Source organism: Adiantum capillus-veneris, chromosome 3 (genome assembly GCF_014529385.1).
Source record: "Adiantum capillus-veneris isolate H3 chromosome 3, ASM1452938v2, whole genome shotgun sequence".
NCBI lineage: Eukaryota > Viridiplantae > Streptophyta > Polypodiopsida > Polypodiales > Pteridaceae > Adiantum > Adiantum capillus-veneris.
This window is the reverse complement of record NC_140933.1, coordinates 32,513,981-32,538,060: the sequence shown is the minus strand read 5'-3', so window position 1 is coordinate 32,538,060 and position 24,080 is coordinate 32,513,981. Positions and strand designations below refer to the sequence as shown.

General features: G+C 42.5%; 1 protein-coding gene across 1 annotated transcript in view; it reads left to right on the top strand.

Annotated features, from left to right (window-relative positions):
• The window catches only part of LOC147460707 (uncharacterized), a 66,870-nt gene extending 56,600 nt beyond the window's left edge, over positions 1-10,270 (top strand). The window contains exon 3 of the mRNA XM_086508423.1: positions 9,198-10,270. Within this exon, the coding sequence (XP_086364549.1) occupies positions 9,198-9,806 (609 nt within the window). The 3' untranslated portion in view covers positions 9,807-10,270. The remainder of the gene's footprint in view (positions 1-9,197) is intronic.
• Positions 10,271-24,080: the final 13,810 nt, after the last annotated feature.

Below are 24,080 nucleotides of genomic sequence, written 5' to 3'. Positions count from 1 at the left end.
AGCACAGTGCCTCCGCTTCAAGCCTCAAGGCCTGCACATCTTCGCGTGCTCTCTCACTTGCACACACCGCTGCGTGCTCATCATGATTTAGCCTAGTTTTTCACCCTTTTGCTTCCCAATGCTCCTAGTGCGGAAGAAGGATGTTTCATGGCGCATTTGTATTGATTACCGTGCGTTGAATAAGAATACCATCAAGGATAGGTTTCCTGTTCCTCGAATTGATGATATTCTCGATCGTTTAGAGGGTGCTGCAATTTTTAGTAGGATTGACCTTAAGAGTGGGTACCATCAAATTCGTATAAGGCCAGAGGATGTGCACAAGACTGTGTAGAAAGACATTTGGTCTTTATGAGTTTCTAGTGATGCCGTTTGGGCTAACAAATGCTCCTGCCATGTTCAACAGAATGATGGACCGGATTTTCCGCTCGCATCAACAGTTTGTTGGGACGTTCTTCGATGACATGATAGTGTATTCGAAGAATGAAGAGGAGCATAGGCGTCACTTGACCATTGTGTTCGAAGAGCTGCGCAGTCCACAGGTTGCTTGTCAATCCTAAGAAAAGTGAATTCTTCCTCGAAGAGATCCACTTTCTTGGCCACATAGTCTCAAAGGATGGTGTTAGAATGGATCCCGCAAAGGTCCAAGCTATCAAGACATGGCCAGGCTTAAAGACTGTGCACGATGTCAGAAGCTTCTTGGGATTGTGTTCCTACTATAAAAGGTTTATCAGAAATTTTGCAGAGATAGCATCTCCTCTTCACGCTTTGCAAAAGAAAGAGGTCACTTTCAGATAGACTCAAAAAGAGATTTCAGCTTTTAGTCTCTTAAAGGAAAAGTTGACTTCAGATCCAGTTATTGTTTTGCCATATCTCAGGAAGTCATTTGTGGTCCAGTGTGACGCGTGTGGAGTAGCATCGGAGCAGTGCTAATGCAAGACGGACTGGTAGTAGCTTATGAAAGCCGAATTTTGTAAGGGCCAGAGAGGACTATGCAAGTCTATGAAAAAGAGCTCTTGGCCGTGATTCATGCGCTTTCTAGCTGGAAGCACTACCTCCTAGGTGCTGATTTTCTTGTCCAAACAGATCATCAAACCTTGCGATACTTCTTGACACAGTCAAATTTATCCAAAAAGCATATGCGATGGGCAAACATTCTTTCCATGTTCCACTTCCAGATTATGCATGTGGAAGGCAAGAAGAATGTTGTGGCTGATGCGTTATCAAGAAAGCCACAAATTTCAGCTGTGTCAATTCCTTATCATCATGAGCTAGATGACATGAAGGAACAATATACTGTTGATGAAGATTTTGCAAGGATCTTTAAACAATTACCAGAGGGGCAACATCACGAGCACTACCTCCTCAGAGATGGTTTTATGATGGTGCATGGCAAACTTTGTGTCATTAGGCCACTGCGACATAAGGTCATGGAAGAGAGTCATGTCCCACCGTATGCAGGACATCGTGGCATTGATGCAACAGTTAAAGCGGTAGAGACATTCTTCTATTGGCCTACCTTGAGGAGAGATGTGGATGCCTTTATGCGAGCATGCATAGTTTGCCAAAAGGTCAAGTTTGACAAGCAAAAGGCACCAGGGTTGTTACAACCACTGCTGATTCCGGATAAGCCATGGGAAAGCATTGCTATGGACTTTATCTTTGATCTTCCAAGAATGCCAACAGGGAATGATGGTATATGGACCATTATCTTCAGGTTCAGCAAGCGTGCCCATTTTATTCCTGTCAGGAAGAAGATAAAATCTGATTAGATGGCACTCTTGTTCATGTACAATGTGTTTAAGTACCATGGTATGCCACAATCGATTATCAGTGATCGTGATCCTCGCATGACCAGTTTGTTATGGAGAGGATTGTTTGAGAACATGGGCTACGCTCAAGTTCTCGTCTTCGTTTCATCCACAAAGTGATGGACAGTCAGAAGAGGCTAATTCTACTGTCTTAGATCTGCTGAAATGCTATGTGTCAGATAATAAGGACAAGTGGGAACAATATTTGCCTATGCTTGAGTATGCGTACAACAATACGGTGCATTCGTCCACAGGCAAGGCGCCATTTGAGATTGTTGAAGGCGGCAAAAAGGTTTCTCCCATTTTGCATACAAAGGACAAAATCTTTGAGGCAGATCGATATGTTGAGAACATGGATGAGATGTATAAGAAAATTAAAGTTGCCTTGGAGAAGACTTGGGCAAATCAGAAAAAGGCTGCTGATCATCACCGTCGTGAATTGCTGTTATCACCTGGTGATTGGGTTCGAAAAGGCAAGGTTAAAGAAGATGAAGGGCAAGGAACGGCTGTTTCCTAAGCTCAGCATGTGTTACTATGGGCCTTTTCAAGTGCTTGACAAGATCAGCGATGTGGCTTACAGGGTGAAATTACCTGATGCATGGAAGATTCATAATGAGTTTCACGTGAGTCTTCTAAGACCCTTCGTGGGTGATGTGCCAGATGAGGATCGGCCAGAAGTTGAAGAACTTGATGAGATCTTGGTACCTGAGCAAGTTTTGGCGTATAAGGATAGAGAAGTTAAAGGACAAGTTGCAAGACGTTATTTGGTGAAGTTCAAGAACTATCCGCCAATGGATGCAAAGTGGATGGAAGAGCATGACTGTCAAAGTCACCAAATGTATTGCAGCTTTACCTTGAAGCCTTTGGGTTATAACCTACGTATGCCCCAACCCAACGTGTGCAAAGGAGGGGTAATGATAGAGCTAGCACATCAAATGTACATGTGAATTCAGTGTAATAGATGGAAATGACAAAAGTATGAAGGTCTCATTAAGTCATTTGTATCTATGTGTTACGACCTTTCTTGCGGATACATGCGATGTTAAAAGAGTGTTAATAGCACAAGATCATGAGTGGCGTGTATTTATGGTATGCAATCGAGGACGTTTGCGATTTCAAGAGGAGGATATGTCACGGGGATGTGGCAGCTGTTAACTGTCACGAGGATGTGGCAACTACTAACTTTAGTTGTTGGTTTCTTTCCAATGGGTTTTGTTTTATTTTTGAGACCCTCTTCTTGAAGCAGCAAACGTTCGGACATTGTATGGCCAATGTGAACGGTAGTTTCACCCGCAGATGGGTAGTGGTCGGCACTGGAATTTGTATGGTAAGAGGATGTCTAGGCTTAGAGCAAGATCATATAGGTCCCCCCGTCGCACTTACCAAGTTGGTGGATACTAGGAAGTGAACTCAATAAAGGCCTAAAGTCAAGGTGTGACTACCAACAGAAAGTATTCGACAGTTGGGCCACATTGCACTTTTGGATGCGGTCCCAATGAGGATAGATGGTCAGAAGACCATTGGGAGCCTGACGGAATCATTTCCTAAGATTTAGGGAACTGCTATTCTGGGCCACGAAATGTGTTCGCGTCATTACCTCTGGTATGACTAGGGGAACACTTTACAACTCTGCCACGAAGTCAACTGAGCAACCAATCGGGAGATTTTTAGGCGGCAAACCCGAAACAGGAAAATGCTTGTAAATGCGCCAAGTGGCACATTTCTGTGCACTTGCCTCATGCATCAATAAGTGGCGCTGAATTTATAGCTGGGAGGCTCATTTTTGAGTTCCCTGTCACAGGTTAAGAGCTATGGAGCGCTTCCTTTCCCTCTATGTACAGTGTGGTGCCAGGAGTGATGCCCTGCACGCTACACACTGCTCTCTCTCCCCCCTACGTGCAGTTATGTGATGCCCCACAAGAGGGCTTTTCATTTGTCTGATGTACAGTTGTGTGGGTTCATGCGCGATTGCCGAGGCAAGAGCCTCTTGCACAGGTATTGGGTTAGCTAGTGGCTAATCCCCGCAGGTACAGGTGAATTCGGAGAGGTTTCACGTGAGAAATCTCGTCCGATTCAAAGGGCAAGTAGCCCTACAGGTGCGGGAGCTCGAGGTCTTGCTACAGATGCGACTGGCACGCGAAACGGAGCCTAAAACAGGGAATTACAGCCTGCTCTGTAAACGGTCCTAAACGGTCCCTAATACCCCCAGGAGGTTCGGGGACGCGAGGGGAACGCTGTACAGGTGATCTGGCGCATTTTCGGGGCAGAAAACAGAGAATTCAGTGTGCTGCAGATTCTCGCTAGGTTTTGCAAAGTGTCCATATGCTTCGGGAAAGTTATCTATTGGGCGGGGATACTGACTGTGAAGCGTCCTAGTACAGTTATGCTGCTGAAATCGGGCCAGAACAGGTGTTTCTTAGCCTGGATTGTGCACAGCTTATAGGAGATCACAGGTTTTATTTCCTTTGTCAAAGAATAAAGAAATACCGAAAGGGGGGCCAATTTTAGGGCCTATTGGTTGTCGGCGTCTGCTCGGAGCATTCTAGCTTCCGAGCCGTGTGTGTACTTAGGTGTTAATCCCGTTACAGGTTACCTTTGCGAAGTGCTCTGTGTGTTTCTAAAGTAAAGAATTTCGGGTGAAAGCCAATGCCTACCGCCCCACGGGCCGGTTTCACTGTGTGCACTCTCACCATGAAGGACATCGACACGATCATGCATTGACCAATGTGAGCCATCTCTGTTGCTAAATTGGCTTTATTTGACACGAAAATAATTCTAAATGAATTATTGGATTTATAAGTGAGAGGGTTTTCTCGCTTGGAACACCAAGAAAAATAATTCTAAATGTTGGAATTTTAAGTGAGAGGGTTTTTCTCATTGGAGACATCCGAGTACAGAGTATCCCTAGTGTGTCATTCAAAGTAATGACAGGAGCACTGTGAAAGGGAATACCTGTAAGGCCACCAGGAACGGGTACTTCTGATGCGTCACATCGGATGGGTGACAGGGAGCATCGGGAAGAAGTACCCGACCATCAGGAACGGACATCTCTGATGCGTCATAGGATGGGTGACATAGAGCATCGTGAAGGGGATTGTACCGTAAGTTCGGTAGGAAAGGACTAGGTGATGGGTATTCTTGATGCGTCACAAGGTTGGTGACGGGTGCATCGGAAAGGGGATATCCATAGTTGAGAGGAAATCCGAACTGGAAAAGAGGAATACGCGTAAAGACGCAAGCACAAGAATAAAGATGGGTTCTGAGAAGCTTTTCTTAAAAAGCGGAAAATTTTAACGAGTTTCCGGGAAGAGCAAACGCTTTCCCGCGAGGAATCTATGTGTGCATTGCATTTGTGCATGTGGTTGCATCAAGGGACGCCTGGGAAGTGTTGTGAAAAGCATTGTTTTAAACTTATAAGGTTTTATTGAGTTTTTGGGCAGGTTCAGACCAATTTTAAAATATGCTGGCCAACCACTTAATAAGTGGGCAGCCACTTAGAAAATAAAGCAACAAAACCAGCCAGCGAGTTCTCTCTCCCTATTTCGGGTGGAACAGAAAAAAAAAAAAACGGCCACGATCTCTACGCGAGCAGGTATTCGTGCCGTGGTCAAGGAGCTATAAAAGCACCACATGTCCTCACTGAAAAGGGGTTACCAACGTCAGCAAGAGAAGACTCTGCCGCCAGATAACGCAAGAGATCGTGAGACTACGAAGCACGGAAGTCGCTTTTCCCGCGAAAGAGCGACAGGTATCTATTGTGGATTCGCCATACGAATTGTTGTCGTGTGTTTGCGTGTGTGTTTCCAGGTACTTCATCGCGAAGGAGAAGCGAGAAGGCTTCGGCCTACGCTTGGGAATTCCAAAAACGGAATTCGGAAATTGTCTGCGGAGTCTCAACTCCGAGTACAGACGGAAAAAGGATTGAGAGCTCGTCTCTCGGATTTCCCTTACGGGAAGGAACGACCATTGAGTCAGAGAATTAGAACGGAGGGGTTTTCTCTAGTTCTTGTGCTTGTAAAAAGATTCTTCCTAATAAAGGATTCTCTTTAAGGGGGGGGACCAGCCCATCTTCTGGTCCCCAGTACTGTGTGGATCTTCTCACTCTCTCTCTCTCTCTTTCTCTATTTATTTCTCTGTATATCCTTTGGCTTCAGTATTAAGTGATAAATTCTATTTATCCGAGTATATTTTATATTGTTATGTGCTCCCATTTGTGACAGTGGTATCAGAGCATGGTCTCCTCTTTTTCTCTGTAAAGGAGGACGACTCTGGGAAGATACGAGAAGAAGCCATGACAAGCCAAGAGAGAAGTAAGCAGGCGGAAACCTAAGTCCTGCAGGAAAAGCTCGCAGAGTAGGGAAAATTTTTATCTCTGCAAGAAGTCGACACCAGACTTGGGATTCTCTGAGAAGGCGACAAGAGCATGATGCTCAAGAACCTAGAGAATCCAAGGAGCGGAATGCTCAAGATCCTTCCGAACTCAGGACATATCCATGAACATCAATACACCAAGAAATTCCATTATTTCGGGAAGGATATGAAGAAGGTTTCTAGACCTAGGAACACTTCGAGTCAAGTTTGATACTTTTGACGGAAGGGAAGATGCCGTGAAAGCTACCTCTTTCATTCGACAGTTTGAAGTTACCTTTGCAAACGGCAATTTCTAAAAAAGCGTTGAAGGTGACTTAGCATTTTCAGCCACAAGACAAACCTGGCGTTTTTGGACATCTTAGATCAGCGAGCGTTTTCAGATCCTAGCACTTGGCATTAGTAGATTGTAGATCAGGCCTGACGTTTTTCAGTTGCAGACCTTGCCTAGCGTTTTGCAGTTGCCGGCATCAGATCAGCCCCAGTTCATCAGCGTTTTCAGTTTTCAGCACTTAGCCTCGCAGATTCATCCCCTAGTCTCGCAGATCTCACCTACCCATAGCAGATCCTCGCTGTACCATCAGATCAGCCAGCGTTTCCAGTTTCAGTCTGCTGTCCGCAGATTTCAGCATCTGCATTTTCAGCGCATTGTCGTCCTCGCGACACAATGTCAGTATTCAGCAGAGAGTCAGAAGTTTGCAGATTTTTTCAGCCCTAGCATTTTCAGATTTCAGCCCGTCCTCGTCGTCGTCATTGTTGTCGTCGACATCGTCGGCAAGTCCATTGCAGCTAGACCATTGTACCAGATTTGTGCGATCAATAGCATAGACCTCTCTCGCCATAGAGAGGGGGGCCCTTAGAGGAGGGTTTGAGAACCGTATGGTGTCGTATTCTTCTCTCTCTCTCTCTCTCTCTCTCTCTCTCTCTCTCTCTCTCTCAGTCTCAACACCTTCATTCACAGCAACATTTACTTTGTTTGTGATCATTGCACTCTCTCACTAAAGGTACGGAAGGCTCTCCCTTCCGTAAGGAAAAGGAACCCTTGAGCACAGTTTGGAGCACTCATCTTGAGCAAAGTCAACATTCACTTCCGTTGCACCTTACACAAACCAACTCAAGGTTAAAGCAAGCGAGCTTAAGAAGGTACATGAAGCCCGCAAACAAGGTAAATGGGCAGTCTACCGAGGTGGTAGAGCCATCATACAGGAGTTTCAAAATCCCAAATCGGCTCTCCTCACAACTGACCCCCCCCTAGGTGGTGGTTTGTTTTCTTATTTTCCCTTTTTCTTTTTACCCTTCCAATGGACCCTCAGTCCTTAACTGTTATGTATCGACCATCTTCTACCTAGATGGAACCGTTGTAATGTCTATTTTTGGTCCCATGCGTCATATTTGACCTCCGTGAACGATAATTCAATCTCTCTCTCTCTCTCTCTCTCTCTCTCTCTCTCTTTTGGAGTGAAAAGTGGGCTTGTGACCCTTCGCATTACGAAGGAATCGACCAAAGGTCCGTAGACAAGAAATATGGAAAAGATCACAATGACATCATGGGGAAAAACACCCATACAACCATAGGATGCATCAAAGGGATAAGATAATCATGGAGTGTTCAAGAAGCTTTAGCTGGCTGTGGGAAGCCTACATTAATGTGCCAAAAGCTCTCTCTTTTTCCACTAGCTATCACAATGATATAAAATATCCGCTGCAAAACCTCATGTAAGTAGCTTAGAGAAGCCAACGGACTGAAAAACCTCTGTACTGTGTCTCCAAAATCATTTGTATCTATTCCATCATCTTTGGATGTGGTACTCCAAAATAAGATGCAGATCTCTGACACAACCAAACTTTAAGAGAGGGAGGAGGAACCCTCCTGTCCTCCATCACAAAAGCCAAGGGAAGGTACCAAAATGAGCATCTCTCTGACCAAACCAACTTCCCCGAGGCATCATTAATCTGACTCTCATACAATTCTGAAAACTGTCAAAGATCCATGTATTAGCCGGGCTCCGCCATTATCTGCTTCTGTAGAGTACCATAGACAGTCTCCCTCGTCCAAAGGATATGATGTAACATTTGCAATCTGAATCTAATCATAGGTGCACTCTCCGGACCAAGAAAAGTATAGTGTCATGTAGACATCTGTAGGAAAACAATGTCGACATAAAGTGGCCCACCCCTCAAAGATGTCTTCGGAAATCTCCATGGACTGGAGGCAAAGAAATGAGGAGGCAAAGACATGGATAATGGGACATCTGTCGGTGATGCAAAACACGATGAATAATCAAACTCCTCAACTAACTAAGGAGACTCACTCACTATCTTGCTCTCCCCCAATAGTGCCTGTTGTAAGAGGCACTGCGATTGAATCTCCAAAAAATTCACAGGCTGTTGAATTGACCTATCTTGAGGAAGCTCAGGCTTATCTTGGGCTGCCTCCGATTGCTGATCCTCATACTCTATCTGTATGTAAGCCTGAACTGCCTCCGATTGCTGATCCTCATGCTCTATCTGTATGTTTACCTCTTCTGAATCCATCCTCTCAATCCTGATGTGGTAGCCTCTCCCTAGGTTGTCTATCTAGGGGCTGCTCTACCTCATCCGTTTATTGATGTTCAGCCCGTTCCCTCTGTGTTCCATCACCTTCTGGTTTGGGATTGCTCTACCACTAGTTTCGTACTTGTGCTACTAGCGTCTACTCTTGATGAAGAACGGGTAGCTTGACAGGAAGATTGGATGCCGCTTGGTAGCAGCAAAGCGCATCAAGAGCTCTAATGTGGATTTGTTGACCTGCCGAGGTAGCCAATTCTGGAATTGCGCACCTTTGCACCTGGTTATCATCTTTGTTATTCTTTTGGGCATTACCATTGGCGGTGTCAGGGTAGCAGTGCCTACGGTGTTTGAGTTAGTGGTTTTTTTCAGTTCATACAAGTGTTTCTTGTTCACTGAAGATTATGAATCGAGAAACAAATTTGCTTTCTTTCCTGAATCCTACTTATCTCAAGTTTTGCTCCTTTGATGCAGTTAACTGCTGAGCTACTTTCAGAGAGTGGTGAAGTCATCAAATCAGCTAGTAGGCCCTACATGCTCCGGTTTCACAGTTTTCCCATCCGCATGCTAAAGACTTTATTAATCAGCCTGCCATCCTTGGTGGGCCTCTTTACTGAATCACAGACGCTTGTGGTTCGTTTAATGGAGTTTGAGGAACAGCGTGTGGCAACCAGAGCTGTGAAGATAGTAGTGCAGCCAAAAGCAGGAATGCCAGTAGGACAAGGAATCCCGGAAATTTACTCTGCTTATGTGCATATTGAATCACACCTTCCATGGTTGAAGAACATGACGAGGAAGTGGAAATGGACAGTCTATATTTGGACTGGTGTGATGCTTTATGTGATCGAGATCATCATGATTTTGTGCTGCTGCAGACAAGCTCTTGTACCGAAAGCATGGGGTGGCCAAAATGATGAGATCGAAGCTGAGGTTGAGTTGGACGAGAGTGGTTCTGGGAACCAACTTCGGAAAGAGCAAGGTCCAATGCGGCATCGTTCTCTTCAAGAGCATACACCTATTGCGAGGGCAGTACTCCATAGAAGAGAAATCAAATTAAGCCAGGATGGGCATACTGTCATTTAGCTGTTCTGTTTGAGAACAGCAGATGGTGAACAATAGTCTACAAAAGCAGGTCATATGTTCGATTCTATATCTGTGTCGCAAACCTATGTAGTTCTTACACACACAGAATAAAAGGTTTGTATATTCTGGAGGTTCCAGGATTGCCTTAAAGAGTTGTAAATGTGTATACCCTACAATCTTGCACACTGTACAAAATTGTACGAGTCTCAGAGGTAGTTGTGTGCCTTTCCTACGCAACGGGAGGGCCGAAGTGGTTCAAATTTCACATTTGCTGGCCTCTCAGTTAAATCATAACGTGGATTTAACTTGCATAGCTGCATTTGATCATAGAGAAAGGGATTCGAGCAATGACATTGGGATGTGCTCAGAGTGTGTTGGTCATCTACAGAGCTTACCGGTGGTTTGCTGGTGATAAATTGTTGCATTTGAAATCTGAACCTTTTTTCCCTTGTGGCTCTGTAAAATTAAGTGTATCTTTTTCCCCTCCGAAGAAAACTGAGGCACAAAAGGAACCCGAGGACACGCGTGCACACATTGCATGCATGCACGCACGCATAGACACATGTACACGCACGCATAGACACATGTACACGCACGCATAGATGCGCGCGTGCACACACTTGAACCGACTCCATGCCCATTCTATTATGTAACTTCTTCTTGAATTATGAAACTAACAATGTCGGAAGTACTAAGCAAGTACGCAATTTTTCAGGTGGTTCTCTCTCTCTCTCTCTCTCTCTCTCTCTCTCTCTCTCTCACACACACACACACACATTTGTTTCTTGAGAATCTAGTATGAAATTATGGGCATGCACGTGCACTTTTCCCCTTATTCCATTGTGAGCTCCCTTGAGACCTCCCAACTAAATTTTTCCCTAACCCTTGAGGAATTGAGAGCTTACTTGTCCTCCCAAGTTAGCATAACCCATTTATTATCGTGTTGCATATAATAGCTAAGAACATCTTGTTATCTCCTAAAGGATGAGATGAGAACGATTCAGAAAAGTTATCACATGTGCACATGCACGCGCGTGCACACAATTCTCCACTAATAATCTCTCTCTCTCTCTCTCTCTCTCTCTCTCTCTCTCTCTGGGGCTCTTGGTTGACCTTGATGTCTTTTCAGAGATTGCAAGGCTAATGCATGCAATATCTCCCTCTTCTACTGGCCCTCGGTTGACCTTGTTGTATCCAAGATGGGACTCTCCCACAATATTATGCATGGGATTTTAAAAAAATAAATACAATCATGTACTAAGCTTTGGCGCTCCAATTGGATACACTTATATGGTTTTGATCATATGAACATCTACCAAGGTCTTTTTCCCATGAGCTTAGTTGGATATCAAGTTTGAAACTTTCTTCCACTAGACAAAGGTATGGAAAAGGTTATGTTGACGTTGAAACATGCTTTTATGACACGTATAAGACTGTGAAATCTTCAAGTACAGACCCTCTCTTTTTGCCTTTCACCTTCCCTTTATATCGAAGTCTTGGGGAGTGGAGGACACCTTTGCATTAAAGGTGGAAGTGTACCTTCCACCAAGGCATCTTAGCAGATTATCTATCTATACTAGAGGGATTCCCCCCCCCCCTCCCCCGCGCCACGACACATGGTGCGAGCTCCTTGATTTGGTTTGTGTGCCTTGCAACCCCTAGAGAGAGAGAGAGAGAGAGAGAGAGAGAGAGAGAGCCGAAGGCTGCTGGCCAGACTAGAAAGTCCGCCCACCTTCACTTCTCCAACACACTTTGGGATAAAAGGCATGTCATTTAGATTCCCTATAATAAAACTTTCCTTCCAAACCCAAAACTCTACCTTCAATTTGATATTAAAAAAAGCCTTCCCTTGTGACCTCAAAACTCTACCGTCTCCTTTTGCTTTTTCTCATGCCCCAAGGGATCTTCTCAGATTCCCTCCAACACGACTTTTGTTCAACTACTTGCTTAAACAGAATGATTGTTTCTCACCATAAACATGTATGGAAGAGAATAATAAAGTTTAGAAAAAATCGATCCCTCCTCTTTTTAGTCTCTCATTTCTTAGTCCCTACATAGAAACCCTCCACAGACTAACTTTAAATGCCTCACTACACACTTGCTCCCTACATAGAAACCCTCCACAGACTAACTTTAAATGTCTCACTACACACTTGCTGCAAAGAGAGCAAGGGTATCTCTACCACCTTGCTTTGCTCTTTCTTCATGTCATCTCAAGCACTTTTATTTATACACCTCTTGGCTTACCCACAGTTCTTGGGTTGTCTTCAATCGAAGTTTGGCCTTTTGGTCTACTTTACATGGCAACAACATCGTATTGTCGGAATGTGTTCGTGGTGCTGTGCATCCTTATCCTCAAGCAATTCACTCGTGCCAAGGTGGTTTAACTCCTTTTTGTGGAAACATTAAACCAGAGATTCTTCAAAATTAGGTTGGAGATCACATTTGTTAAACCTAATTGCTTGACACAATCCATTGATATTTTACAAGGTAATATGATAAGTTGAGCTTTAGTATTTAAAAAAAGAAGGAAAAAAGAGCCCTTCAAAGCCTTGCTTCGATTAGTTTTATGGGATTGCGCCCACACCCACATGTCTAAGGGGTTGAATCATAGTGGGTGCGCTTAAAGTCCCTTACCTTTACCACTAGGCCAACTCCCCTTGACAGCTTTAGTATTTTCTTGCTTGCATGAAGGATAAATCTGTTATTGAATATGAAATCTCATGGACTGTGTTAAGTTTGATAGATTACAACATGGGAAGTAAATGTGGATGCACTATGAAACACCTTGCTGTATGGTTAATATTTTCATCTTGAGGGTTCTTGTGTTGATCGTACTTCGTATACACTCACATACTCCTTGTGTGAAAGGAGCCTTGATGTGTCTCACGCTTATTACTCATATACTCATGCATTTTCTTGGATCTACCTACATACACATCCATGTATACTCCTAACTACCAAACATCATGGCATATGGCACATGTACGGTAAAATTAATCCTTTTTATCGACATACGTCCATTCATGTTTCTGTTTTAAGTGCAATAATGGAGTTAATGGAGCCACAAAGTTACACTTACATTGCAATAAATAAAGTTATAAGCATAGGATTCTATGCTCTTGGGTGCACTACTCTCTCTCTCTCTCTCTCTCTCTCTCTCACACACACACACACACACACACACACACACACACACACACACACACACACACACATGCTTTTGTTGTTTAAAGTGTAGACTTTGTTGAAAAAAATTATGAACATCCGTTTGAGTTTTTAAAATGTGCCTGATTGGCAACTCTCATATACACTTTTAAATGGCATTGATATATACTAATGCAATGTTGGTCTATTGCTACAAACCTAGTCTATGCAAAATGTTATTAGCATGGCTCCCAGCATAACATCACTTCATCATGATTTGTTAGGCTTTCCTGCTAAATAGCTTTAACCTGCTAATCACTATGATGGCATTAATTAATTACATACGGCCCTTAAGAGAGACCCTCTATTTCGTTTAGAAAGCATGGATATTCCAAGACTTCGTTGCTCATACCTAAGCGACTTATGGAAATTTTACTTAAAGGAGATACTGATTGATTGCAACTCCATTCTAATTTTGGACTACATAAGTAGTCCTTAGTAAAGGGTTGGATTTTGGGTGCATTTCTGGACCATTGGATAAAGCTTGCAAATTATTGCCACTGGAAGACGATGAAAATTATTGCTAATGATGAAAAGCTTTCTATTTTACTATTTTTTAAGGTCCTTGTGAGAGAGCGTTGACATTTGTTTACTCCCCTTTTTAAAAAGGAGCATTGGATATTGGATCACACACAATATTTCCCATCCAATTTCAACTTGTTTTTTTCTCAATTTCTTACAATGCTTCCAAATGGGTTTTCATGCATCATTTTTTTAATCTTTTGGAATATATTGCAATCTAAAAGACTAGATAGCTCATTGTTAAATTTCTTTTCCATAATCTAACACTTTATTGCGACAACAAATGCTTTGAAATGTTTGTGTTACTTTCTCATTTTCTCTAAAGCAAAGAACTCTCTTATAATTGTTATTGCCCTCTCAATAGCCTTATGTAATCATGTAGGCCATAGTGAACTTTTACCTTGTTTACTTTATATAGAGCTCTCTCTCTCTCTCTCTCTCTCTCTCTCTCTCTCTCTCTCTCACACACACACACACACACACACACACACACACACACACACACACACACACACACACACACACACAGGTTTTTTGGACTACATAAGGAGATATAGTGAAGGGTGGATTTTTGGGTGCAAATCTGGACTTTTGGAAAAACCTTGTCGATTAATGCCACATGACAAGCTAATGATCCTTTCAAATCATTTTTGAAGGCCCTTGTGAGAGGGTTTTGACATTTGTGTAGTAGCTCTGTCTTTAAAGAGGGGCATTGAGTTTCGTATCAAACATTATTTTTTATGCCTTTGGAATATATCGTAATGTAAATAGTTCATTGTGACACTAATTTTTTTCCCCAAAACAATATAATATTTGTATTGTGACACTACATGTTTAAACATAATAGTGTCACTTTTCATTTTTCTCAAAGAAGCTTTTTATTAGGAAATTCTTGTCAATAGCCTTATGTAGGCCATAGTGAATTTTCACCTTGTTGAAATGGTTTTATAGATGGATTATGTTTATTTTTATATCTGTATATTTAATTGTATGATACAAATCCTCGTGTGGGGTCCTATTTGCACTATGATTATTTATGAAAATATGGAATGTTAAGAAATAAGACGTAGCTAAATAGATATTTGAGTAGATTACTTAATGGAGAGAGATAAATTTCACACACAAAAGATTATAGAGTAGAGAGAGGGAGAGAGTACACACGATATACGTGGTTCACCCAATGTGGGCTACGTCCACGGGAAAGCAGCCACTCAATGGCTTTAGTACTTTAAAACAAGAAGTAGTTTACAAGGGATTATACCCTTAATGGAGCTCCCGCCTTGCTTCACTCTCACCACCTCACACTCACCTTGTTGCATCAACTTCACACTATGAAATGTGTGTAGAAATGGCCTCCTTTTATAGGCCAAAAGGGTTGTCCTCTCTCATGAGAGGTAGCCATGTGTAGCCGCCCTTGTGTAGATAAGTTCAAATTGGACCCTCCAATCCGCCCATGTGTGGCCGCCCTTGAGAAGACAAGTCCGCTTTTGAATTCGGCCACCGGCCATTGACTTTCGACCATCGGTCAACCGACGGTTGTTTCCCGACCACTTTCCGGCCGCCGTCCGGCCATAATATTCCGACGAGGAAAAAAAAAGAGTCTCGGGGGCTTGCGCCCTCGAGGCCCCTAAAGTTGCCCCTGATTTTTGGCCGTGAAAATTTTGGTTTCCGGCGAGTGATTTTCCTTCACGCACGATGGCTTCTTCTCATAATGGGGGCCTTACAAATGTGAGCTTTTACCACAGAAAGTTACAAGGGTAAATTAAGCTCCATACTTAACGGGAACTGTAGGATTTATTTTTATTTTTTTCCTCAAGGCACTACAATATGATTGTCTAGCATAAATACGCTTATAGCCTAGTTGATTTCTCACATACATAAGGAGTACACATGATCGAGCACATGATTTAAAATAAGCGTACATTGTGTTATAAGGATAGGTTGGTGTGATAGGAATAACAACTAGGGTCTAGTGTTGACACCTGTCTTCCACATTAAACATTCTAACTTAGTGTGTGTTGTGGATGGTGGCAGATAACAGTTGAAATCTCTCACGAGTTGCTAGGACAAGCAATTGTCATTCCCCATAGACTTCAATACATGGTACAACTGTTGAATCACTCTGTACGTTTTTGAATTCAATCCAACAGGTATGTACAAGATTGTATGGTGTCAATCTATCATTTTTTCAGTAAAGTATATTATTATGTAAGGTAGTTTAATGTTATGGTTTAATTATGAAGTGATTTTAAACATAAACACACATATGTTTCCCTACTAGACCTTGGTCAACCTTGTACCATATAAGTAAAACCGCTCTAATAATACATTAGGGGGTCCAATGGGCATGGAACTATAAAAATCCAATGGGCATGATATGTTCCTTCGGTGCAGATATGTATACAAGTGCATGTGCTTGTGTGTGCACGCACAATTGAGTTTACACACAAAATTGTGACTTATAGGAGATGTATCCAAGAATTACCATGCTTTCATGTGAATATGTGTGGGTCTAAAGGAAAGAGTGATAAAGCGAATGGTTAAGCAATCTTTGTGTGTGTGTGTGTGTGTGTGTGTGAGAGAGAGAGAGAGAGAGAGAGAGAGAGAGAGAGAGAGAGAGAGAGAGTCTATGTGTGCATGCATGCATATGTGGGTTTGTGCGCATATAAAGAAAACTAGAGTGTGACTTGTGTGTTGATGCGGCCAAGAAAGCATGGCCATTGGGTAACACACATACACATATTTTTAGGTGTGTGTGTGTGTGTGTGTGTGTGTGCACAAGTGAGAAGGGTGTTCTTTAGTCCGTGTAAGCACTCAAGGAAGATGGCAATTCCCTCTCTCTTTCTTATTAGATCTTGAGATCAACACTCATCGAGATATCTGTTTGGATTGTTTTTATGACAATAAAAATTCTCTCCCCCCCCCCCCCCCCCCCCCCCCTCTCTCTCTCTCTCACACACACACACACACACACACACACAAAATTTTGAGTTCAAAACTTGTCAAATACATCTTTGGGATCTCTCTTAGTGAATAGGAAAGGAAACTATAGTAACCTTTGAGTGTGGTGGATTGCTTATCACAATTCCCTTCTAAATACTAGGTCTTAAGTTCAAGACTTGTCAGATAGAGCTTTGAGATATCTTGATCTGTTCCTATGACATTTAAACATCTCTCTCTCTCTCTCTCTCTCTCTCTCTCTCTCTCTCTCTCTCTCTTTAAGTCTTGGCCAAATGGATCTTTGAAGTTTTACGAAATTCCAATTTTTGGTTGGGTTGGAATTCTATTTTTTCCCCTTATCTCTCTCTCTCTCTCTCTCTCTCTCTCTCTCACACACACACACACACACACACACACACACAAAAGTGTTCAAGACCTTGGTTATATTTATCTCCCTATGGAAAAATGTAGGCTTGTAGGGAGCTGCAATTATTTGTATGTGTGTGTGTGTGTGTGTGTGTGCACATGCATGAACGCACAAGTGGGGAGTGTGGATTGTAGTCCCTATAATCACTCCACATTGGTGAAAATTCCCCCTCTCTCTCTCTCTCTCTCTCTCTCTCTCTCTCTCTCTCTCCAGACCTTGAGATCAAGACTCGTCGAGTAGATCTTTTATACCTATTTGGATTGCTCTTATGACAATAAAATTCTTTTTTTTTTCCTCCTTCCACCTCTCTCTGTCTCTCTTCCCCTGTTTCTCTTGTGCTCTCTCTCTCTCTCTCTCTCTCTCTCTCTCTCTCTCTCTCTCTCTCTCGCACGCGTGCGCACACACAAACACAAGCATGCATGCAATGATGTATGCACGTGCACATACACAAATACATACACACAAAGTTTTGAGTTCTAAAAAATTGGCTAGATATTTGGGATCTTTCTCAGAAGAGAAAACTATAATAATCTTCGAGTGTGGTAGATTGGTTACATTAGGGCAAATTTGGTCTTTTTAGCGCTAGAGAGAGAATGCAACACAATCAATGGATGGCGGGCTACCATAATGGTAGCTCAGATTTTCCTTGTTTTTATCTCAAATTTCAGCATTTTCAAAATTCTATTTTTACTTGCATTAAAAACTTTAACATTAATGTACGTTGTGATTTTCTCGAATCTTTCTTGTCAGGACCGAATATAAGATAAATGTACCATAACTCACACTCAATGCAGTTATGTGCACTTTTTCGATAGGAGAGACTTCATAGTATTCCTGCTCATTCTTATTCATTTATGCTCAACTAATTATTCTGCTCGCATTTGACTGTATTATGTTTGCGCTCAGAAACACTCCCCCTCTCACATCTATGTTGTGCATCTTGCCATAGAAGAATCACTAATGGAGAACAGAAGACCTCGATGACCATCCGTAAGTATTAAGTCTGTCAAAATTTTCAACAACTTCGATTTGGACAACGGTCGATGGTTTTCCACCACCATTATAGTTGGAAGCTGGGTTCTCCTACAGACCAGGAAGAGAAAGCGCACGGGCAACGAGTTTGTGAACAATTATAAAGGTAGGGTGAAAAACTTTCGCTTGTCACAAACGGGTAAAACGGTCAAAAAGGTTCTCATTGAACACGCATATATGCACTCAGAGTTGCGTCTACAAACAACGCCGACAGGATTTCCAACAAATTGACCAAACTGTAAGTATTCTTACATCCACAAAATATTTTACTCTTCACTCGTGTATTGTGTGTTTAACCTGCTAGTTGTAGATATTTATCCTTTTGACAAAGAAGACTGACCGCTAGTGGATTGCATTATTGACATTTTTGATGCATTCCATGCAACTGTGGGAGAGCTACTCTATAACACTAGCACCAAAAGAGAGTTGGCTAAAAGGGGGATTTTCTTCTTGACCACTTTTATAACGCTCCGCGTTCTGTGCTTGGCTTTGGCACTCTAGAATATCTCCCGATTCCTTCGAAGGACAGTCCAGAGTGGCCAGTCTCTTCATCTAAAACCGCTGAGTGTTTCGGATTAAAGATCCACTAGGAAATACCAAAGTACTTAAGACCAGATATTGCTAGTCGGATGATACGTTTTCAATCTTTATGCCCATGCATGTGTTCATCAACTTTTTCCATGATGAAGAGATTAGGAAGACTGGAACTATGCTACTCTGCAAGACAAAGAAATGCCTCAATTTTTTGGATGAATCTTGGGATGTCCATGATTCTAATGGCATCTTATGCAAGGTAAATAAGAAGTCTATTGTGTGTAAGTGCATGATAGATTCTCAAAATTTCATAGCTTACTTAACTACATAAGGTGGCATCAAGTGAATGGTCATCTGGTAGCTTTGGACCAAGATTTAACTGATGACTTGAACAATCCTTTGAGAATGCTTGAGGTATGGTGTGGACCTGATCTGTTGAGTGTTCTTAGCATTCGAGGCAATGTGACACTAGGATAAGTGTGCAAGGATTTGGAGAATGAGGTCGACCTCAGCCTGCCTCTAAAATATCTTTTCCAGTGCAACATGCGAAAGGTAGTATGCTTTGTATGTAAACATTAATGCAGAGTTAGTTATATGCTTGTTGGTTGTCATCACTGATTATTGGTCTAATCAAACTGTTCGATTAACTATCATACAGGTGCCTCGGAGAAAGGAGAAGAAGACATTGTGCACAGAGATACAAGATGATCGATTGTTTCTAGTGCAATGCAACTCTTGATTGAAGAAGGCGGCTCACATAGCATATCACATTGCTATGAAATGTGAATATCAAAGAAAGCTGTTGACAACAAGCTTGCAATCTATATTCATGCAAAAATAAATTGTTAGGGAATTTCTTGCAAATAAAGTCTGAGAACAATTATCTTTTCAAAATTGACTCAAGGTTTCTTTATATTGGGTTTAATAATGTACACAGTAATGTCCAATTAAATCCATTGATGAGTAGCTCTCATTTACAATTGAGGGGAGCTCTCCCGAGCTTGATCATCATGATGGAATGTAAAGGCTTAGGAGACGGTCTGGGGGTTGGGTGAGGGGTTTGGGGTTGAGAAAAAGATTATGCAGTGACCTCGTCTTCCTCGGTAAAATCGGGTATCACAAAAAGACTAGAGGTTGAGTGACCAGAAACACGAGGGGAGGCAGGTCTAGGCGCTTGGTCTGTCGCTGGTTGAGGTGTTGCTTCATACCTCCGAGGTGGAGACCGAGGTTGTGGTCGTGGCGGTGGCACGCCAAATTCATCGGCGACTCCTAGAGGACGTGTCTCTACAAGATTGATCATATTTTGGATCATTGTCGTCCTGAATGCCTCCACATGGACGTTCAAATAATTTGCCAGGTTCCTTGTCTGCAAATAAATACCCTAGCTTGTATATGTAATTCAAAGAAATCATGTGTGAAAGGAACAAAAGAAAAACATTGCACTTACACTTCTACGCTCCTCAGCATAAATGGGTTCTAGAAGAAGCTCCGCATTTGCAAGAACTCTCCATCCACAAGAATGCGTGTCGTCTTGTTTTGGGACCTTGCAACTCAAAATCAGCATATCTTCCCAAACACTGTCTTGGCTTAATGCTTCCCATGCAACGACAAGTTTTTGAACAGACCTGCAAGACATAGCATATGGTGACCACATGTTGCATCATCAAAATTGCGGAATCAAGAAACAAGTAACTACGTACCTTTGAACATTCCCATGAAAACCATGCACATAATTTGAAAGGTAGCAAAGCTTGTGCTCAATGTTTAGTCCAATAAGGCTCCAATGTGAACTGATTGCACAAAACAAGGAATTAGTTTGCTATTCATAGTAAAGAATAGCGAGATAAAAAAACACTTGCTTTTTGTTGTAAGCTAAAAGTAAAACTTTTGCCGTGTCCATGTTAACTCGTTGAAACCAATTAACGACTTCTATCAGGGAAGTGGTCTCTGAGGTAAGCACGACTGACACCTGTGAATCCAAAACGGCTACCTCGGATTGTTGAGTCCATGAAAGGTTGGAAACCAACATACTGCAAATTGAGAAAATTAATTGATGAAGATCTCCAAACAACTATCTCATGAGGGTCGAGACGAAGATACAAATTTTGGCCCCAGATCAAAAGTGCTACGTAAAAAGTTGGGCCGAGAAAACCTAGGGTCTCAGTGTTAGCTTGGTCAATTGCTGCTAACATCTCCCGTTTATTTGACTCGACTGAAGGCTCTTCCACAAGTAGCTCTTGGGTCCGCTCCACATTCAAACGTGTGGCATACGTGTGCTGTGTGGTGCTCACATCGTACACCTTCACTTTGGTGACTGGAGAGATTGTCAAAATGTTGTCCATTGTCTTATCAGATAGAGGGATTGGTGCAAGTGTCTTGTTGTACCTGAAGCGTAACAGACTAAGAGAATTGATATCCCGGGACATCACTGTCACTATATAAGCATGAGCTGTGAGGATGTAGCTATCTTGGAACAGCTCGATCAAAAAGTCCTCGACTGCCTCGTGGAGGCAACCCATCACACTTCTGGCCCACTGATAATCCAAATTTACGCTCTCACAAATTTGGCAAACTACTCTTTGAAAGGGTAACTTAGGAATAGCCACAGAGATATACCTCTGGAGTTTGTGCAGCTCAAGCAGAATACTTTGGTTCTGCTCGTACCTCTGACTATGCATTGTTGCCCACAGATTAGGCAGGGTTTTTTCTTCAACTCTTGAGGATGAAGGTTGGTTGTCTTACGGGTAAAACTTCCTTGCGGTCTGCTTCGTGCAAGGCATGGAAACAAGTGTTTGCCGTGGAAAGCGTTGTGGAAGAAAAAGAAGAAGATTGAGCAATGAGAAGGTTAGGTCGCAAAAGGTGAATCTTAAGAGGTGAGGAGAAAGGTCAAACAACAGTGGGTATACGAAAATAGAAACGTTATATAAACGCGAAGGACATCATCATCATTACTAAACGTGGAATATAATGTGGCAACGGCCACACTTAATTGAGTCGCCCATCATCATTGGAAAGGGTGCATCACCGCATGGAGGACACGTGGCATACTACATGTCAACTATGTGGTTGTCGCGGCACAACGCGATACAGGATGGGCCTTGATCAACCAAACCCCCTCCTCGCATTGTGTTGTAACAAGGAAAATAATAGCGGCACAACACGAGAAGGGGGAGTGTACCGAAGCCAAAACTCCTTATCGCATTGTGACGCGAAACTCTTGATGGCGTGCAACAACACGATAAAGAGTGTGGCACCACAACACGATAGGGACCAACCATGTTGTCGAGATGCCTTCTTACTGCATCGTGGCACGACATTTGGATGTCGCGTAACAACATGATAGAAACCACCTATATTGTGGAGATACTCCCTAGCGCGTTGTGGCGCGATATTTGGATGTCGATCCTCAACGCGATAGGGACCACCCATATCGTGGATGCACCTCCCTATCGCATTGTGGCGCGACATTAGGATGTCGTGTCACAACGCGATAGGGACCACCCATATCGTGGATAGGCCTCCCTATCACGTTGTTGCGCGATATTTGGTTGTCGCGTCACAATGCGATAGGGGCCACCCATATCGTGAAGAGAGCTCCCTATCGTGTTGTGGCGCGATATTTTTCTGTCGTTGCAGAGCGCGAGCATATCAACGACTGTGTGACATATAAACCTCCCAGTCGAATTGTGGTGCGACACATGTTGATAAAAAATCTTCCTTCATAATCAGTAACCAAAAAAAGAAACAAAGTGGTAGAGACAAAGGAACAAGATATTTGGACATTTGCATTATCACCAAGGACTCCATTACACAAGACTAAGAGGTGATAGATGCACTATTTTGTTTGTCCATTACAATTATTTTTCTTCTTCCTTTATCGTTGGTGGTTTCTTGTCCTCGGTTTCTGCAGTGCTGGTTTACCCAGCCTTTGCCTTTTGGTTTCCTTTGTTTTTCTTCTTTGGCTCCTTTTGAAGAGCTTTAGCCTTAGCTATCGTTTTCTTGACCTCCTGCATTTCCGCCATCATATTTTGAGAAAGCTTCGTCTTTCCTCTCTTCTTGTCCTCCATAGCTGCGTTGTGTAGATGTGAGCGAGTTCTGAAGTGTGTAGTCAAGGTGCTTTTTATATAGCTACGGTACTTACCCAACTAGAACATGTGTCATAGGGATGGTTGAGCTTGCCTCACTCTTTGTGCTGCATTCATTGCATCGTTTCTAATGCAATCATAAGGGTGGTTGTAATGACCTAGTCGAGTTCTTGAAGAATCTACATATAGAAGGCCTGTCAGTCCCCCCTTCGTACTCCCTAGTGTTAGCCGGTGCCTTCCTACCTTTACCCCAACGAACAACCCAAGTTTTCTTACCTCTCTCCATAAACGGATCCCTTTTAGATGGAGATAGAGAAGGAGCTGCCTGGCTCTAACGAGGCACCCAAAGACAAGAAGCCTATTTTGGCTTTTGTGTCACATTTCCTTGAAGAGTTTCATCATACATACGAGCAACAAACAATCAGCGGTACATTTAAGTTTGAAGGTTGTCGATATGTTCATATGAAGGATATCAATTTTGATCGTTCAAAGAAAAATATTTTCTACAGGATCAGCCTCAAGTTACTGTGTTCAAATTAAATTTTGAAAGTTGTTGAGAGTTGCTTGAGTGTCATATTCACAATCTGAGACTTGGAGTGAATAGAGTACATCAAGGAGAGTCTACAATTAAAATTTGGAGAAATTCTGAGTACGTAGACGTCACACGCGTATGAAGTTTCCGGGCACAGATTGACTATTTTGGCCATAAAGAGCTACCGAAATCGGATCATAAACTTTTTTTTATCAAAATGAGGCTCCAGAGTAGCTCTACAAGATTTAGTGTCAACCCTAAACAAAAATAAAAGATCCTACGGGTCATTCACTATCGATGTCCTAAAAAAGTCGTTTAATGCCTCAAAATTCATCCGAAAGTTAGGGGTGTTTAAAACTGACAATTTGAGAGAATTGTCAAAAACGGTCGTGGTTTTGGACATAGTTTTGACTTTTCCATTTCCAAAGCACTTAAGACACAGTGGTCCAAGCCTTCTTACAAAGAAGAGCAAACACAAATGGTAGACAAACCAACCTTTGCAGGGTTACATATCTTGTCCTTGATGAGGCAGATCGAATGCTAGACATGGGTTTTGAACCTCAAATCAGAAAAAATATCTCCCAGATTCGGTCTGACAAACAGAAATTGAAGTGCAACTTGGCCTAAAGAAGTTGAATACTCAGAACTGACGAATTTGATAAAGCAAGTGATGGATGGAGCTTTATCTATCCATGATTATAAGAGTCAAGCTGAACGGGATTGGGTTCTTTTTAAATTTAGGTCTGGCAATAGCCCTATAATGACCAATAAATATTGTAGCTCGGGCATGGATGTGAAGGACATAAAGTTTGCCATCAATTATGCTTTTCACATTTCTTGTTGTGATTTGACAAAAGTACAAGCAAAATGGAGCAAACAAAAGCAAAAACAACAACAAAGAACGCACCGACATTGACAACCACGTCATGTCAGGGACATGAATTCGGAGGGGGGAGTGTTGACCCCTGGGCCAATAGCACGACATAACTCCACAA